We start from the raw sequence: 20,896 nt of genomic DNA, 5'->3' as shown, positions 1-20,896 counted from the left end.
AAAAAAGGAAGAGCATTTCTTGAAAAGATGGAAGATTACCTATAGGTAGCCTGAGTCAGTTCATGCAAAAGTCTGAAAAATTAGAAAGCACCACACAAGAACATAGGATACCGAAAATATTTTAAGTTGTTTTGAAGCATGCATTGCCATTTCAGGTTTCATTTGCATTTCACTCCCTAAAACGGATAAACAGTAAAACTGTTCATTCCGAAGCCAACCAATTATTTGACTTCTTACAAGAAGAAAAAAACAGCTTACCTATCAATAAAGTGTTCTGAAGTTATAAAGAACGCAATGAGTAAAAAGCATGTTTTAGCAGCGGCAAAGTTCTATTCCAAGAAAAATTCCCAGGCTTTGCAAGCCAAAACATGAAAACAAAAGAAGTGAGATACAGACAATGAATCCCAGGAAAAGAAACAATCAGCAATACTGGTAAAGAACTGTGGGAATGGTGGTACGGATTGGTGATTGTGTAATAAAAAAATCTCAGCAGCCTAACTCAAAGCTTGCAAAGCTGAAAAACTACACTCAGGACAACATTAGAAAGACGTGGGAATAAAATTCCAGTGTTAGGTCCTATGTTAAGCATGCATACAGTCTGCATATTCATTTTTACTATTTATAAGAAAGCCTTGATTATACTAGAAAAATGATATCTCAAACAAAAAAAGCAACCTTAGGTGTTTAAACTCCAGATTGAATAAAATGCATTAACAAAAACCTATCTATGCTCTCATATCCAACCCTGCAACACCTTTATTTAAAAACAAAATAAAAAGAAAGTACAGTATGTGGAAGTGAAACTTTTAAGATGTACCTGCTACAAAGCCTTTCTAAAACCCAATCAATGAACAATTGAGTTAACTTCAGGAAAGTTGCAGGAGGGGTGAGTGATCTGTAAACATAATGACAAGCATGCATGGGAAAGGAACATAGAAAAAGAAAAGAAGAGAACAATTTGATTTGTTTTGTTTTTCCTTTAAATTAGTTGCTTGTAGGGTAGACTACAGATGAATGCAGGATGAGAGATGATAGGAAGCAGTGGCTGTATGCAGATGGCAGGGAGACACATCCAAGCTGGGGCAGGGGAAGAACATCCCTCCCACTCCAGGGAAGCCTGTTTCATGTGTACATTTTCATTTTGCTCCCATTAAATGAATGATGGCACACAAAAAAAAACCCCCGCCTTGTGAGGTCAGAAACAAGAAGAAACAAAGTCAATCCTTTCAATCCTTTCCTTCAGCCTGATGCATCTTCCAGAGAAAGAAAACAAGCTCTACTGAAAGGGTTGGGTTATGTTCCAACTAGCATTGTGACCTGTAAGGAAAACTCTTTATGTTAAACATGACCTGCAAAGGAATTTACTAAAACTTTAGCAGCTTTAGAAGCAAGTATTAGATGTTCCAGTAGTTAGGCTGAGGCACATTAGCCACTTTGAGGTCATACTTTCCCCTCTGCTCTCAGGACCACATCTGCCAGACTCTTCAGGGAATCAGTAGGCTGCACACAAAACATAACTCCAGCACATGCTCTGCTGGCAAGTCTGTCTTGCTTTATTAGTGCAACACCCACGACAGTCAGCCCATAGATAATATATTTCTGTAAATATCTATAAAAGTAAAACTTATTGAACAATTAGCTAAAAATCAACTGGTATGGGGATTTAAAACATCTTTGTGAAAAAAAGAACATGAACACCTAAAGAAATACATTAGCTCCTATACACAGATATTGAGCTATGGAAAGGTATCTCAGATGATGCAGCATTTCCAGCTTCCACTACAGACTGAAGAGTGGAAGCAGGTTTCAGGATGCACTGTTTAACTCAGCCTTGGTGGGCAGAGACACCGGGCACTGCCTGTGCCCACTACAAGGTGCCTTGTATCTGCTTCTTCTGCAGAAAGTGTGATGCAAGACTGAGTGGTCCCAGCCTCGTATTCCCTATAGATTTCAGCTACAGACCACAGTCACTGGCACAATGCGACATGAGCTACAGAACAGACACGCTCCGTTGCCCATCACCTCCTCATCCTTCATGGCAATGGTCACACCAGGAGCCAGGTTTGTACCAGCAGTCTCCCTCAGGCCTGTGTTACCTCAGCATGGGACTTTCCTATATTACTCATATTTGACTGCCTCGATAGAAAATGCTGATGTAAACTAGGTTCTAACCTCAGCTCCATCTTGGAACTTTTATGTTGGTGTTGATGATGTTCATCTATCAGACTGCGGTTTTCATCTATTTTATTTGCCTCAGATTTTTTGAGTTCTACTATAATACTGTGCAGTGATTGATGAAGCCTTCAGATTTGGTGGGGGTAAAAGGCAAAAGAAAAGCAATTTCTACATCTGATTTGGCTATGTTGCTTTTGAGAAAAACTCAATGCAGGTCTCCAGACCATGTCATAGAAATCCTTTCTTTGTGAGTTTGGCTGGCAGCACTCAATAGGTACCTTTTTTTTTGCATGAAGAAACTGTTACTAAAAGTCAGCAAGGCAAAGACAGAAAAAGTACATGCTGAGCAGTAGCCCAGAACAATCTCCAGGAGCTTATAAGCACAGGTGACTAGCAGTCCTGTTATATCCAGAAGAGCTGATACACTTTGAACACCAAGGTTCTGCTGAATCTCTATAAACCTAACAGCACGCATGAGCATCAAAACTTGGCTGTATAGCATGAATCACATCCAAGACAATAGTGGCTGCTATATGCAGACAAAGATTACGCATGTGATATAAAAAAGGAGGCCTTCAGGGACAAAGCCACAAATGCATCAGTACAACCCTCTGCTTCTGAGTAAACAGCTGGGTTTGGGCTCCTGAGTGTTACTCTAATTTTGAGTTACGCATGTGTCCAAGTGAATTGTGTGAGAAGTGGATGTGCTGTGTGAAAAGTTGTTTGCTATTATTAATAGAATCAAAACGCTACAGTTAATAACCACTTGATTAATAAATAGTGTTCTAATAAATATCTGTGGTGATATCTCCTCTGACCTGATTACCTCTCACGAAAAAGAAAATCCGCAGCATGCACTTGAACACTTAAATTCCAACCAGAACTTTGGTTTTCCCTAGGACTTTTAAATTTTTTCCTTTTCTAAATTTGGAAATAGCAATTTTAGTTTAAGCATAATGAAAAGAGTAAACCAAGCCTAAGCTTGTCTCTCCCAAATCGTTTATTTTTTTATTTAACAACAGCACTGAGAATTCTGCTCATTAAATTAACACAAGCGTGATCAGAACATACAAGATAAAACATGCTTACAGAAGCTGGTAACTGAAAGTAGGGAGAACACCTATCCAGTATAGTTAGGTAATGTTTGAATTATCTATCTATCTATGTTTATAATATGCTTTTGTAAGCATAAAGAGAAACTATATAAAAAGACTATTTAGACAATCCCCAGCTTCAGTTTTAAAAAACATGTAAAGTGCCCTTTAGTAATAATAAAAATATCCATACAAAAAGAATTACTTTTTTTTATTATAAGTTGTACAATGTGTTTTCTGCAGCAGGAAAACTTATACGGGACAGGGGATCTGTTTTAAAAAGTCTTGGTAAACTGAGAAACAGGAAACCTGGAAAAACTTAGGCATTCATTTTACTGTCAAATATTCTTTTTCCCCTTTACCTCCCCCTTAAGCATTTTGATGATGTAAAGCAACTTTGGTACAATATACAAGCAGGCATTCTCCCTGTTACTGCTGTTACTCCCCTCTCCTCTAACCAGTTACACCACCATAAAACCAGTCAAATGGATTATACAAATTATAAATTAATTCCTGATTAAGTATCAGTTCTATTTGGTGATCTGCCAACAACGTTTAACAGAAAATACTCTGTCACTTCAGCTTTTATTCATGGAGTAGCAACTACATAAACAACGTTCTTTTTCAGACATACCTGCAGTATGAGAGACTCTTTATCACCTTCTAATCGTGCCAGTCTTTCCTGATAGGTTTCATTATTAGATGAATGATGATTCACCTGCGACTGGGGGAAAAAAAAGTGCTGTGAGAATTTTTTACAGTTAATATTAAAATTTCAAGCATTAATTAATAAAAATTGATATATATTGAGTGGCTGTAACACAGAAAACATGCAAAATGCATCTACAAACCAACCTGTTTATTTCATGCATGAAACCTTTTGCATGTACCTTTTTTTAGCTGGATTTTGAATATTTTCCTCATTTCCAGCAATGAAAAACAGTACAGGAATAGATTTGATATTTTCTAACAAATTATAATTTCATTGGGAAATGACATCTTATCAAGATAATAAACATTTAATTTGAAATATCTGGTCTCATTAGTCTTTTGCCAAAGTCAAAGATTCCTGGTGTTTATTTTTAAATGGTAAAAATTGCCATATGTATTAACCTAGAAATTAATGAAACAAAAACATAAATTTTTTATTAGCAATTAACAAATTATTTAAATTAGCAAATTCTTACCAGGAACTACTCTATGTAACCACTTATAGATTTCTATATGTCTCTAAGGAGAAAGGCCTTCTAAAGCATGGCCTGTTCCTAACTATTATAACCCATTACCTCTGAGTTTCAATACTCCAGATACACAACTAAAATAAAAATAATAATCTGCATATTTATTTTAAAAAGTTCAGAAGAGTCCTGTAGCTTCATCCTGCATTCCAAAACATTGTGTAACTGTGGGAATGGAGCAGTTTGCTTAAAGCATTGAAAGGAACATGAGCCCTTGGTTCATTTTCCCAGCTCCATTGCAGGCAATGCATTGCTGCTGAGGAATAAAACACTGGCTGGCTTTTCAGCCAACACAAGAATCCAACTTCACCAAGTCCCCTTCAACTGCACTAGTCAGCCGCTTACTACTCATTTATAATTGCTTGTACAATGACATCAATATAATTAAAATCCTCCTCCCTCAGCTGTCCTTTCTTTTTCAACTTGATACTTGTGAATAGGATTTTTTTTTTAATATTAAATATATTCATTGCTTCTTGATCTCCACTGAGGACTACAGGCCCAAAAGTAAAATAGGTGATGAAAATAAACATGGTGTTAATTAATGAAAATCGAGAAATAAAATATTTATCCAAACAAAAGACACTTTTCAAGCAATAAAGTGCTGAAGTAGATATAAGTATGGCATTTTTCTGAGCTTTGCTCCTCCTTATATTAAGAAATACCACCTATCCTCCCTGAGCCCAAGCCCTCACTGTGTTTATAAAACACACACCCTCAACTTAGGCCCTTTGTGTTGAAAGTTGGTCAGTCCTTGTAGTCTTAAAGTTCATTCCTTATTAACTTTTATAGTACTAAAATGGAAATAAAGAATCCTTATAAGTAAACAACATGAATAGCTGTATTTCTTCCTAGATAATCCTTTGACCTCAGCTTTACATCCTCAGTCGTACTGCCAGCCATCCTGCCTGGGTTACTCCGCTTGCAGAGCAAAGCCTTATACCGTACTTCAGAATTCAAAATCTTTAACCTTGGCTCCTAGGTTTCCGTTAAGGTTAAAACTCCACTACATACCATTAAATGAGCTTTCTCAGTGGAGAGCCCACAGGCCCAGTGTGTTTCTGGCTCACACACAGCAGTAGGGGAGACTTTCCTGCATCTAGAACATCAAGTATTCAGGGTAGAACAGCACACTGCTATGTAGGAAAAGATTCTCTTAACAACAAAAGCTAGTGATGAAGATATTCTATTCAGGTAGACTTTGTACCCTTTCTGTTGCCACCATTTGCTATTTTCCTATGCTAGTCTTAAGAAATATACCTGTGACCATTTACGTAGTCACTGCCCCCCTGGTCTTACAGGCACACTGAGTTAAGTTATTGCAATACACTCTCATATAACCAATCTGTCATGAACGCAAAACAGTTCAACATTTCATATATTCAGTAATTAAGAATTAGTTCAACATCAAATCACAAATAAGATATTTTACTACACTCACATTTACCAAATATATTGCTTCCAATGATGTCTGCTGCACTGAGTGACTGTTAAATATCCTCGTCTGGAAGTCCAATACTCAATACCCAGGTAAAATCCAGTAAATCTCACCAATGTGAATAGAAAAGGGGTGTAATCAAACCTGCCGACAGATCTGCTAGAGAGTGCTCAGATAAGTACAGGATAGTACAGTAGAGAGAAAATGACCTGCTAAATAAAAGTGGCTGACTGACACACAGCAGTTGTTTAAGACTTGGGAAATCTTCGTGGCATGCATAAAGACAAGATGAAACAAAGTAATATGAACCTGGGCCATCTGTGCATGGTTGAAGTGCATTCTGCAGTTGTGAAATTCAGTACTGGGAAGAAACTGAGCAACTATAGTTAGATATCACATGTATCCACAGCAAATGAATTTATGACCACTACCACTAAAGCCACAAAACTACAGACCACTCAGGCTGGTGTAAAAGCTCACAAATAATAAACACTAGACTTGCAACCACATGAACAAGAGTCAGAATCACCAAGATTTTCCACAAAGATGTTATTTCGGAAGATGCAGAATTAAAACCCTTAAAATCATTACCTAGCCTCCACAAATTATAAGCTAAACATGTTAATTATATTTCTTGTAATGAAAGAATGAGAGAAATTGCATAAAACTTAAAAAAGTTTATGATAACACATGCTAACAAAGTAGAAAGAAAGGTATGCTAAGGCAAGGTGGTTGAAACTACCTTGATGGTAGTACCACTACAGATGAAAATTTAAGTGTATATGACAAAGATTTTCCTAAGGGAGCTGCAAAGCTGTGTCTTGAGGCACCTGTCTCCATAGAGATTTTGGATATAGTTTAATGCTTGTTGGATTGCACCAGGTATTAACTTGAAATGTTTTCTCAAACAATTCCTAATCAACTGTTTCTCCCAGATCTAGGAAAAAAAAACCCAAAAAACCCGCTTTTCATTGCATCTTCTGCTTCAGCTTCTTCTTCAGCTTTAATGGATGAATATCTTGCTGGAATGTGCTCTGAACTCTAACTCAGGCATAATATTAGAAACCTGACTAAGTATCACTTGCATGATCAAGTCATTACAGAGTCCTTTTCCAAAAAAAAAAAAAAAAAAAAGCCTAAGTATTCCTCCAAAACCTATGAAACCTATGACACGAAAAAAATCAGAATTCAGAGTATGATTCAACAGCTTTAAATTAAAATTGGGACACTCAGCAAAAATATAACAGGTCATGGCAAGAAAGAGAAGAAATGCTTGATCAACCAAGTTAGTTACCTTAATTTTTAACACCCTTCTCAGATCGCAGTAAGCATAGCATGTTAGTTTTCTTGCATGTTATTTTAATAGGAAACAATTCAGAATGCAGCCTTTATTGACAAAGCAGAATGACAACCATTGTATAGTACTTCTGTACGGATGTTCTGTTCAGAGGCTTCTGTAATAGAATTTCTAGCTGATTCTTGATAGGCTATAAAAGTAAGCAACTTAACGCAAGCACACATACAATGTAATAACATTGAATACAAGCCAGTTTATGGTCTCTTGGTATGCTGTTTCAGTTTCAGGTCAAAGAACCTCCAACAGTTAATTTTAAAGCAAAAAAATTACCAACTTCTAAAGTTCATCAGCAACCTGTTACACAGAAATTTGTTTACTAATAACATGGATCTTATATTGGGCTGTGGAGCAGGGAGAAGCTGGGTGGTGAGTCTGGCAGTCAGTTATAGTGGTGATTTGTAAGCTTTTTCAACAAGTCACCTGTCTCTTTTAGAAGACAGTTTACGTCATAACCCTGCTTTCTGCTCGTTCAGTCACATGAATCAACTTCAGTTCGACTGACAATTGAATAAGATGCCTGTGGCAACTATAATACTTGCATTAATAGGGAAGATTAGGGACATGCTTGAGGTATTGTCTTTTGTTGCAGTTTAGAAGCTGGAAACAAGGAGTGTAGTGAGCAGAGTTCACACAGTCAGATTTCCCCTAAACTATTAGCAGCACACAGACCGTAGTATTATATTTCAATACAAGAAAATTTACACTATAGCCTATTAAAAGTTGATAATATTTAGAAGACCACAGACTTTCCATCTCTTTATTACTCTTCTGGGTCAGATGATGTTATGAGTCACAGTAGTAGCTATTGTGTAGTGATGAGTGAGTAGCCTCCATGGTAAACATTTTAATTTTGGTATCTGACTACGGATGTAATAGAAATTTAATCTCTTGGCATGTTAGTACTACCTCAGATACACACCCATCTGAATATCTGTACATTCACTCAGTGTACTTGTAGGAGGAGGATAAAGCTGGAGCATGATTTCTGGATCTGTAATTCCTGCCTTTCATCTGAAGGCAATTAATAAAGCAACAACAGGATTTTCTGTTTACCACTGCTCTTTGTTGTCTAAATAAAAGTGGTAGTCATTCTGGAAAAGCTAACAGCATATAGTCTGAAATTAAGCAAAGACAGAGTTAAGTAATTTTTTTGTAGTGCTTAAATTAAAATAATTCTGACCAAATTTTTATAATTTATCTGGATAATTTTTCCTAATACTAATACATATTTTCTCCTCCAGAAAGTTAGATTACTTAAAGGAAGATATCCTTCCAGAAGCCTTAAGACTCATCCGCAGTATCATGAGCTTAATGGCTATAGCATGGGTTTGATTTTCCTGCCTCTTGCTAGTATGAATAGTATCCAGAAGAAAGGGAAGAAAAGCATAAGAATAATGTAAACATATATCAGGTCATCCATCAGCTCCGTGCTGCACGCACTTCGAAAGTAAAGCCTAAAGCAAGCTACAAGTGTCATCAGATGCCTCCACTTCATATGAATGCACCTAATTTTCAAAAGAAGACACTTTACCACTGGACTAAGTTTCCCAGAGGCAAGAGACTTTCCATTTTGCTGAAATTCGTCTACTGCAGCTCAAAAAGCTCCATTAATTTACAATGTCCTTAGAGAACCCGTAATACTATTTGTAGTAAATATCAGCATTTATGTTTGAGATGCTTGTTAATGATTTGTAATTATACTTACACCTCTCTGTGGCATCTAAGTATCCCCAAAACGTGATTGTGCCATTTTTATTTGGAATTGGTGTTTTCCAATTAAGGCCAGATGGAAAGATATGAATAAAGCAACAGGACAACAAATGAAATTGTATGTGAACCCTCTAACTGTATCACATGGCATGACCAAAGAATGTTTTCTAAAGATGAGTCACTACCAGCTTCAGGTAACGAAGGTTGTCTCAGGTTCCTTAGCTTGCAACAGAAACTTTTAACAGTGACATATTTGAAAGAATGGCATGAAAGAACCCAACATCAGTAAACTGCAAAACACTTCCTACAAACTGCACATCGACTACTTTATGAGAACTACTCAAGAACTTCACAGAATGGTTTGGGTTGAAAGAGACCTTAAAGATCATCCAGTTCCATGGGCAGGGACACCTCCCACCAGACCAGGCTGCTCAAGGACCCATCAAACCTAACCTGGCCTTGAATACTTCCAGGGAGAGGACATCCACAACTTCCCTGGGCAACATCTTCCACTGTCTCATCACCCTTATAATGAAAAACTTCTTCCTAATATCTAATCTAAATGTTCCCTCTTCCACTTTAAGTCCATTCTCCCTTGTCCTATCACCCCATGCCCTTGTAAAAAGTCCCTCCCCCGCTTTCTTGCAGGCCCCTTTCAGTACAGTATAGGTGTACCCACTACAGAGTTTTGTCTTTCTGATATTAGGTAAGAAAAGGGAAAGTTGTTTCTCTCGTGAGGAATACTACTGCAAAATTTATTACGAGCAAAAGTACTAGCAAAAGAGCTGAAGTGTGGTGGCACCTTACATCCACTCAACCTAAGCATTGCTTCCACGCTGCTGCTGTTCCATATGGCTACTATACACGTTAGGTTACAAGACTATTGCTTAAAACCAGATCCTCTGTTCTAAACAACTGTTACTTTCAGATGCATCTGTCATTTTGCCTGCCTGGATCTCACGATATTCACATTTGTTTGCTGCCCTAACCCAGTCAAAACTGCAGATATCATGCAAGTCCAGCTTAACCAACCAACTGCAACACCAAAATAATCCTGGTTTCTGAAGTGATGGTTGCAAATTATGAAATTGGAGCCAGTTTTAGCATACTTCACCAAGGGTTTATAGAAGTCTGTTGCAATTATTTTCTGTTAAGTGTCATTTGTTTCTCTGGAGAGTACTCATACTTTCGTTATCAACCAAAGAGCAACAGTTTATGATTGCAGGGCCTGAAATTTCATGTGTTATCAGAGCTAATGCCAGACATGTGACATTAGGATTCTTGAACATAAGAATTAAACAAGCAACTTAGTTTGTTTTAACTTTTTTTTTTTTATATCACTTGTCAAAGGAATTTGAGAGCAGACTGCTTAGGTTCTCCTGGGAACAATGCAAGATCATTTTCAGTTCTCCTCACTTCCCCCACATGTGCTCACCCCCTTAAAGAGCTTGCAAGTAAAACCAGCAGCGTTTCTCTTCCCCTTTATGTATCCGACATAAAAGGAATTACACACAACCACAGTAACAGCCTTATTAATTTCAGTAAAAGCCTGTGCTACGTTTGAATGCAGCATGCTTTCCGAACATAGTGCTCGAAAATCATCCCCAAACCACCCTTTGTTAACCCCTCCAAATCTGTGAACACTTCAGTGTGGGACTTTCTTCACTGAAGCTATTTCTTGATCCCTTTCTCATTATGTTATCATTCTCAGTGTATCCCAAATGCCATTCAACCTGTTAACACCACACCTTAAACTTCTGTTAGCAAACCTACCTTCTTAGAAATTAAATTTAAGCCAGCAATCAGAGGTGGCAGGCATACCTTATTCAAAATCTCATTTCAATAACAAATTAACATGTGATCTCAAAAAACACTAAGGAGTTACTTAGCTTTACCTGCACACAGTACAGGTTAAATGAATAATAAAGTTAGCAACTGCTACTTACTGTTGTCTCTTCTCCTTCACTATCCCACTCACTCTCCATTTAATCCCTTCCCCATCCACACTTGAGAAGTGTAAAAGTTTCCAGAACCTGATGTAAATATTTTGTAAATTAACTTCAAGATTCTCAATATTTTATTAAAGACTGACATTATATAATGAGTATTTTACATTCATTTAAGAAACTAAACACACTAAAGATCCTAATCACATTTTATGTATTTACTTACATTTAGTTATGCAACTAGTAAAAAAAATAGAGTGTATGCACATGTGTATTTTTAATTCAGTGCAATACAGGAGCACTAACATAAATGGTATGTGTAGAATTTGCAAGAAAAGTACAGATAGGTTAAAACATATTTTAAGTATAACAAGAAGATGCGCTGCTTATATGACACAAATTAATATTGTAAATAAACAGTACACTGGTGAAGTATCTATTCATATCCCATTAATGGATTTTTCAAATACTAAAAGATAAATACTTAGAGGCCTAAAAAAATCTAAAAGGTGGCAAAACCAAAGTGATTTTTACAAGGTAACAATAGCAGAAATCTTTTTTCTTTTATAGAAGACAAACCCAATCTTATGCAGTTAATTCATGTTCAAACAGTTCATCATAAAATTAGATATTTATTAGCACTATCTTTAAAAAACATAATTTTAACAGAGTAATTTGTACAGGAAAAAAGTGCCACCATTTTCATCCAAAACAAAGGCATCCTAAATGGTCTCATACAGTTACCCTGGTGAAGAACTGATTAAGTGAAGGAGTGCAAATAATTTGTCATTTTAAAGCATAATATGGTAAACAACTTATTCTCCTTTTTGCCATACATTCCCATGAGGATGTGCTTTGTTGTATTACAATCTCAGGAAAGCACGAGCACTTGCTAGATTATAATGCCATTTGTTCAAAGTTTAATCCTAGAATTTCATTTTTAAAGACAAAGACAGCTGATTCTCTCCCCCTTCCCTAAGCTTCCTCCTCCTCCACAAAGAAACATCTTTAACTCATTTCTCATGAAGAAAATTACAATATTTTATGCCTGAGGCACTCAATACGTTTCCTCACACAAAGCTGAAAATTCTGACCAAGATTTGCTAAAGTGCATTTACAAAGAGAAAACAAAGCCCAGCAAATCACTTACCCTCTTTAGCCACGAGAAGTGCTTGTAAATATCAATCTCACCATCCATCCTTTGGGCCCATCTCAGCAGTCACATTCCCAGTGTTAAAAGAAACTTTTGGAAGCAAGCGCACTGCTTTGTTCTACAGGATATAGCTGCGACTTCTTCCCCTTTCAACCCTTTATTTCTAAAACCTTGAAAGCCGGTTCACATTTTAAGCTAAATCTTCTGCCTCTGTCCCACAGTCTTATCCCAAATGCGTCTCACAGATGTATATATAACACACAACTGTATAAACTTCAGACTCTCCTCCAAACATCTGGTTTTTTTTAAACAGCAGATTAGTTAGCAACAAGAACAATGTAACTCCAAAAACGTCAAAAACATAACTTACTAAATGATCTTTAAAAAAAAGGATGTTTCAAGAATAGAACAGAAACTGTTCCCTTTGAATGTTGAATAACAAGCTAAAAATTATTAAGCTGTCACTGAGAAACCATTTTCAAGTAATGCCTTCTCTGGCTTTCTGTTTCAAGAGTGGCTGGAATTCATTACCAAAGACCCCCTATTTCCTGTCTCTGTTTTACTCCCTGTTTATCGTAACACTACTCAGCCTTCTTAGTTTATTTCAGGCTCAGTCTAAACCTAAAAGTACATTCTGCTCTTTGAATTACTTGCCTGTAGTGTCAAAAGGCATTATTAAAGAGGAAGAATTCAAGGACGATCCTGTGGATAAGTTAATTATCCCATAAATACTGCTACTGCCGAAGAAGCAATTTTCTATTTTAACAAAAAATGATGATACCCTTTATAAGAATTTTGCCTGCTCCTGCTGAAGCATCACAGCATGGCAAATTTTTAAACTTGCAAAATCAAGATAAATGCATATGAATGCAGTGTTCTGGCAAGAAGGGAAGTTTGAAAGTGTTGCCTGTTACTGTGGTGTCCTCTAGTGCCTCCACAGAGTAGTTATGATTATGTTCTAATTTTTCCCCAATGAACTCCAGTTTCCAGTGTTCTATCTCCCACTAGCTAAAGGTGGCTTTGGCCTTAAACTGGGCAACTGATCCTTCTTCACACAAGGACAACAACTGCTTGGGTAATGCCTTTTAAGATCAAAATGCAGCTGTCCCCATGGGATTTTTGGGATGATCTCAGAACTTTTACTTTTTCCCTATTTTATTCAGTTTCTACAGCCAAACTCACTTCTGCCCTTAAGGCGAAGCACAATGGCAATTTGGAAGAGCCAGTGTTAAACTTGCCCATCATACTAATGATTTATACAAAGAACTCAAAAGTCTGAAGCTGTATAATACCCTGAAAAGCAGTTCTTACAGGGACCTGTCTCACCCAGCCATCTACCCACACTGCAAACTGTGGATTCACAAATAGATGAGTTTCTGCAGGGGTTGTGGGGTTTTCTTATTTCAACTATTTGTGATCCATTTGACCAGAAAGACCTCTTATTAGAATCTTCCATGACACAAAGTAAGAGGGAAGGATATAGACCTATGCTTCCAGTTTTCTTCATATTTATTACCTGCTGTTACTTAAAGTCATGTGACAAGAAAATTACAATTTTTTTTTAAAGTTAGTGCTGCGAGTTTCCTGTAGGTGCTGGGATACCTAAAATCCCCAGTAAATGTGACAAGATAAAAGAACTATCAGTTTCCAGAGGTGATCCAAGCAACAAGACAGATCTTAGGAGTACTTGGGGTGCTCTGCATATAGAATGTACTTACGTTACACTGATTACACAAGTTTTATGTTATCTTAAAGCTGATTAGAGCAGCTGTTTTGCAAATAGCTCACACCATCTGGCAAAAGCTTTAGTAGGTTGCCAGTGGTGTATTAAAAAAAAACCACAAAAACATGCACTTAATAGAGTGCACTGTCATGGCTGAGAAACTGAAGACCGAATAGGGGTTCTCTTGACATTAAAACAAGAACTCCCTACAGCTTAAGGCATATTCCCCCAGAAAACTAGTTACCTAATCATGGAGAACAGCAAATACATCAAACTTTATCTCAAAGTATTGCATATCCCATAGCACCACCACCACCACAGAGCCTCAAGTTCCACATTTCTTCCATTTCAAAACGTCGGCTTTAAGACTCTCATTTAGGCTTACTTGAGGAAGGAGAAAACATACCTCTCCCAAAACATTCCACTACGTGTAACCTCATAATGATTTTGGTTTCTGTTTTAAAAAAGTACAGGAAAACTATACTATTTCACTTACTAGTGCCTCAGAGTAGCATCTGCAGCGAGGCAAATATCCATTTCTCCTCTCAAAAGTATTTAAACCAACAAACATACCTTATTTCTGCCTTGTCATTCGTCCTGGATTTCAAGCAAAGGCCTCTTGATTCTGTTAGTCAGTCTTCCTGATTAAAAGGTAGACCTGCCTGAATTTTCTGCATCTTATCAGCCACAAATGTTGACAACACACATTCCAGACTGTCACATGTTCACTTTTAGCCTGTTACCTGCATGCTGAACTTTACATCCTGCTTGAGCTTTGTCCTGAAAGAGTTTCAGACACTAGCTGAATGCAAATCAACGGCCTCAGATTTGCTTAGAATGCTTTTCTGTTTCACTGGAAAAACAGGTTAGTTTCTCTGGGTAGCATGAAAATAAGGAAAATACATTGCAATCTGAGGACTGCTTCATCAAGTTACCAGTGTTTTGGTTTTTCTTTCTTATTTTAAGAAGTCCATGTCTGTGTGTAGCTCTTCATTGAGCTACTAACTTCTAGTTCAACGCAGAAGTAAAAAGCACACACACACCCCCCCCCACTATAGAAGGGGTAGTACCACCACCCTCAAAGTTTTACCCCATAGGGAGAGAATGATCTAGCTATAACTTCCTTCCCTCAGAAACTGTTTATTTTCTAGAGTGCCATCTCAAAAATAAATAAAAACACATATCACTGCAAAATAAATGCAAAGTAGGGCACTGAAATACTGAAATGTTTAAAATTAACAAAATTTATATACTCTGCAAGGTGTATGAAAACACAGAAAGATTTCTTTGCCAATTCTGTCTTTTCATAGAAAACTGCTGACTACTGCCACTGTTGGTAGAACTAAAAACTCCATTTGCAGAACAGCAAAGGTGCTAGCTAAGTGAATCATAGATTATCCTGAGCTTTAAGGGACCCAACAAGGATCATCGAGATGCATAGCTCATAAAAACCCCTCAGACAAACAGCGCATTACTTTATTAGTCAATGTCAAATATTTCAAACAAGATTTTAAATCTTTTTCAGACAGTAAACAGACATGCTGTAACAGCTTTGAAACTGAAAGTAACAGAATGGTTTAAAAAAATCAGTTACGCTTCTCATGTCCCTCCATTCTAGACCTATGAAGAGGCAAGAAAACATCCACAGATCCTCTCAGAACTTTGGAGGGACAGACTGGCTGGTGTATTCCCTCATCTCCTATCAACACTGAAGCTGGGGAGCACAGACTTGTTTGCTTTTCTATCACTGTCTCTCTTCCTCCCACCCAGCTGAGGCCCTCTGAACATTACAAAATTATATTTTTTACTGTTATTTTATAAATTTCAGTTTGTATTCAGTTAAATTAGTGCTAAACCCCATGTTTTGGTGATCTTTTAGAGCAGCACAAATGCAAACTGTGAATAGTGTTTTTGTATTGGCACTGCATTGACTGGGAGGTTAGAAAGCAAGAGAATAGGAAGCAAAGCATAAGTTCTTCAGCCTTCATCAGGTCCATGTCCCTAGAACATAGCACCTCTCTTCCTTTTCAGCAATAACTTTTAGATCATTTTGGTTTCAAGATCCATCAACCTCTGAAAACACTAACAGAACATCCACTTGCCCTTTTAAGCTAAGAACCAAAAGGGCCAACTATGTTTTTCTTCCAGCCTCATCAGGAGAGTCTAGGTGAGTATAGACATGCAATAAAAATTTACTCATTCCCAAGCATTAGTATCAACTTTTCCTAGTTTATGCTTTCCTACTTTATGCTCTTCCCAACCCTAGCACTTGGGCTGCTTTGGACACAAAGGGATTAAGGCCAGATTTTAAAATGGAAAAATTTCCTCTGCATGCCAATTCACACACCTGTCATTCTCATCCTGCAGAAAATGCAAGTGATTCAGACTAAAGAAAGAAAGAATATGAGGATACGCCTGCACAGGAATAGTTATATAAAAAGAAATTCAGGCCAATTTTGCAGAAGACAATAGAGGAAGGAACAATTTTTACATGGTGAGGAATGGTTTCACAAATCTAGAATAAGGATTTACAGCAAGATAATTTGTCTTAGAGTCTTAATCATGATGAACTCACAATGCCTAAGTAACACAGAAAGATGAAACTCATAAAATGAAAGAAAAAAAATATGGCATTTTGCATATAAACACATTTGCTCTACATGTGATATTTAAAAAAAAAAAACCAAAAAAACAAGTATCCTGGGAAACAGACTAGAAAGAATATTATGCATATATATGATCAAATAATACTTTCTAAACATAAAATGCATCAACTCCAAATGGCTTAATTCTTTGATTAAAATCTGTATTTCAGAAATAATCAGACTCAGATGGCTATTAGTTCAAAGACAGCATGGTTAACTCTCATCTTTATTACATATTGGCAGTGGAGGGGAGGTAATGCTTCAAACAGGTGCTGACATCTTTGGAGTCATTCCCATCTGCAGGCTGTATGATATCTCATATCTCTAGCACTAATATGTCCTTTCTGATAACTGCTCAAGTAACTAGCTCTCTTCCTTTTGCTTGCATAAAGAATATATTACTAATACTTAAATGAAGTTACTTTTCATTAATTCATCCACAGGCATTTGCACATTCTTGGTGGTTTCAAACATTCCTTGCCATATACCAAAATACTTTTCCTAGCTGAAGTTCTAGAAGAGCGATAACTTTTTGCATGAGACTTATTTAGAAGAAAATGTAGATTGTAAGAAACTTGAGTACTATGTTTTTGCATAAAAGCTAAAAAACGTTTTCTAGTTAACAGAACAAGAAAATCACTGTGGACACCCCCACCACCCCAAGTTGCTGTAGGCAAGAAAAGAGTACACTGATATGTAAAGAAAGTATTTAAAGAAATACGTTGTGTGGTAGAATGTAAATATATTACAATAATTCAGGTTTAGTTTTCAGTCTGAAAGGTTTCAAAGCACTGCTGAAATTACTAAATATGCAGTAAATCAGTATATGAAACATTTTAAACAGAATATTTACCAAGTATTTACACATACATAAATTACCTGGTAATGTTACCAGGTAACATTTTGCCTCTACTTACTATGAGACACACCAGATTTTCTCTTTTAAATTTCAGGATGGAAAAAATGGTAAACTACTCCCCCAAAAAAAGAATAAGCTGCAGACAAACTTCAAAAGTCCTTATTTCTGATAAGGAATATACAAAGCATTTCATTATTTCAGGAAATAAATCACATGTTTATCTACTTATGAAGAAGAGCAGCATACTAACACGTTGTACACTATCTAAAATAAGTATAATTTGTTCCCATTTTTGGAAGATCACAAAACTTGAAAATATACTTATCTGCACTTCAACTAAATACAGGTTTGTTTGCCACTATTCTTACCATACTATTCTAAAAAAGAATGAAATAATTTTGTTGTGAATTATATTATTGCTGTGTTTGTCATAGCTGATAACATTTATTAAATGAGATAGGTCAATCTATACAAATTCTGTGAACTCTGAACAAAGCTTATATAAAGAAATACTTAAACTTATTCCCTTTCTTCAACATTCAAGCAATACCTCCAAAACAATACAGGACTTTTAAAAAGAAAATTTTGCCCCCAGCTTCTTTACATAACCAGTAACTTTATACCTTATCTGTTAGCACTATTATTTAATTAAATATTTCTTTCTCACCAATCCCTCTCTTAAATACTTTACGGAAAACATTTTCTGATGTTTCCTCTAGCTATACTAAAAAAAGCAGATACTTCAGAGCAGTTACATTTATACATGAATGTTTGTTAACTTAATACTCTGTATCATATTTGAATCAGAGAAAAGACAAGGCAGCTGGAAATTCTAGTGACAGACCACAACGTGAAATGAAAAAGGGACACCATGCATAATATTAGACAAAAAAAGGAAAGACAAACTAATGTTAATATTCAGCCACTCAGTTCAAAGGAAGGCACCAAAGCCAACAGATGAAAGAGTCTCAGATAAATGGAACTGAATAAATCATATTCATCACTTAAAGGTGAACGTGCAATTGCTGTATACAATTATGGCTTCATACAGAGTAGTCCTCTATTTCCTAAAGATGTGGATAGGCCAGGCAGATGAGGGTTGCCCCCACAATAGTGGCCTACTTTGAAATCTAGGAAAAATTAACATATAAAGATAACAGGCCCTGCTATTGCAACAGGAATATCACCTTAAATCCATCAGTACCCTAAGCCTAAGTCCATAACACAATTCTGTTTAATCACTCCTGGTCCTCGTAGTTTAAAGGTGACTCTGTTAAGCACTGCTGACCATTACAAGGGTGAAAGAAAATGCCAAAAACTAATCTCACCGTGTCATTTTAAGAAGATCTAAAGCAGCCATACTCATTGCAAAGCTATTTTAGGCTTCTATTAGTTCTTCATGCAGAAAAGACTTTCCTACCTCTGCTGACAGGTACTAGAGCGAGCAGTCACAGTCAGAGATGACAGGGCTGACACCCAAAGCGGCCCCTTATGACATTATAAGAAAATTAGTCCTGGTTTAGAGAAATTCCATGCAAGCTGTGTACACCCCCCTCCCTCGGCTCCAAGGCACTCTCTAGTATTCATAAATAGCTACACACATGAAGGACACTTCTCTTGTTTCTTACGTGCTGTGAATTGCTCTAACACGCTTGGGGAACTCTGAGGGGACCAGATCTTCCAGTTCAGGGCTTCCTTGCATCATCAACTCATTGAAAAGGAGCTGGAGCGCAGCAGAAGTCATACAACTTTCAACTCTGACTACAGCTCAGAAAGCATAACCACCTCATGTTTAAAGTTGGCAAAAATAAACATGAATGTTTACAGAATGACGGCTTTTCTACACTGTCCCGAGCAGGCTCTACTGGTCCATTTTCAATTTAACATGTGTTAATACCAGTTGGCAACGGGAAGATTCAGCTATATATAGCTCCATCATGACTCTCAACAGTTGAGTCCCACAGTCAAAGCTACCAGCAGATAAATACACTTGCTTTAACTGGCATTTTTTAAAATGTATTATTTTCCCATTCAGCTGTTGCTGACAAATTCTACTCATGCTTTTAAATATACCTGAAAACATGCATTATAAGTGCCCTGCACTGCAGTCATATTCTGCCCCCGTTTTGCACAGACTGTAAAATGTATCTTCGACACAAGTGAAATATAGAGACCAGTGATTATGTTTCAGCAGAGCACTTTAACAACATGCTTAAAATAAAACTTTAAAGCAATTTTAAAACTTCACAAAGTCCACCATGTCAGAATTCTGAACTGGGGTTTACTGTTTTAATCCATGTGTCTGTGAAGACACTGGGGAAAAAATGTATTGCTTTTAACACGCAGTGGAAATAATCTCTTCTAAGGTTAATCATAAGCAAACGCTAATCAAAACTCAAGAATTGTGCCTGGTTTTACCACTACGGAGTGCATGACATGAGATTATGCACAGCATAAATCATAAGGCAAATAACATCAGTTTAACAAATTCCACACATTCCTCTACTATTTCTTCTGTTCCTCTCCTCTTCCTATTTCTTCAAATGTAGAACATTTAGAAATATTTTGAGAATTAAGCTTCTGAGAAATAGCATAATCAGGAAAATACTAATGAGTTTTCAAGAATCAATATTTTGAGGGCCAGTATATAAAGCTACATGGTGAAATGGCTTGCTTTAGCAATAAATGTTCCACTGGAAAAAAAGATGATATTTTGTGATCCTGGAAATGAGGCTTTTACTCATACTTATAATAATTTTAGGACCACTGTTAAGACCACTAAGGTTCCTCTTTACTTAGAAAAGGTTGCCATAAAGATATATCGAATGAAAAAAGAAAACAAATAGCAGTGTAGAAGTCCATTTAGAGCTATGGAATGAAACTGTAACTAAATACATTCTCTTATAGCTCACAGAGTCAAATACAGCCAGTTGTTACTGCAGCAGTTAATTTTTAATGCTGAAATTACTACCTGCTTTGTGATATGTCATGTGGTCACATGCAATACTAAAATATTTACCAAGCAGCATTGAAACTACACACAAAATGGACATTATTGTTTCATATGAATTCTCCGTGATAATCCTTAGGTCCTTCTGTTGTGCTTTTAAGTTGAAAGAATTTACAGTCATAAAGCACGTAAAACATCCCAGGCATTCACTCTGAGGCAAAAAAATTGTAATACAGTTTGTAAAGAGTCAAAAATCTGTAATTAATGATGCTTTATTCCATTTTATCTTTGTCAAAAGATTGGTGCTGTCAGAGCAAATATTAAATCTTCATTCTATGAGACAGAGTAATCACCTTTCTAAATTCAGTGCTAGCTTTGTCAAACCTATATCATCTATCTTAAAGCACTGACAGCACAATTACAATGCCCGCTAGACTCAAGAAACTGATGTGTTCACAGATCCCAGGCCACAAGCCCAACAATAGGATGATGAGGAATGGCTTCAAATTGGAGGAGAGAGATGTAGATTAGACATCAGGAGGAAATTCTTCACTATGAGGGTGGTGAGGCACTGGTACAGGTTGCTCAGGGAAGCTGTGGCTGCCCCA

The 20,896-nt window shown here is 36.7% G+C and overlaps 1 protein-coding gene across 5 annotated transcripts in view; it reads right to left on the bottom strand.

The window, feature by feature from the left end:
• PPFIBP2 (PPFIA binding protein 2) overlaps positions 1-20,896 on the bottom strand; it is a 104,000-nt gene that overhangs the window by 47,932 nt on the left and 35,172 nt on the right. For 4 of the 5 annotated variants that reach the window (XM_069857520.1, XM_069857522.1, XM_069857521.1 and 1 more), the window contains exon 4: positions 3,904-3,993. In XM_069857520.1, coding sequence (XP_069713621.1) covers positions 3,904-3,993 — 90 coding nt within the window. Of the gene's footprint in view, positions 1-3,903; positions 3,994-12,108; positions 12,619-20,896 lie in introns of those variants that run through there. The other variant, XM_069857523.1, reaches the window with a different exon arrangement.

The sequence above is a fragment of the Phaenicophaeus curvirostris genome, chromosome 5 (genome assembly GCF_032191515.1).
Source record: "Phaenicophaeus curvirostris isolate KB17595 chromosome 5, BPBGC_Pcur_1.0, whole genome shotgun sequence".
NCBI lineage: Eukaryota > Metazoa > Chordata > Aves > Cuculiformes > Cuculidae > Phaenicophaeus > Phaenicophaeus curvirostris.
This window is presented reverse-complemented; position numbering and strand designations above follow the sequence as displayed.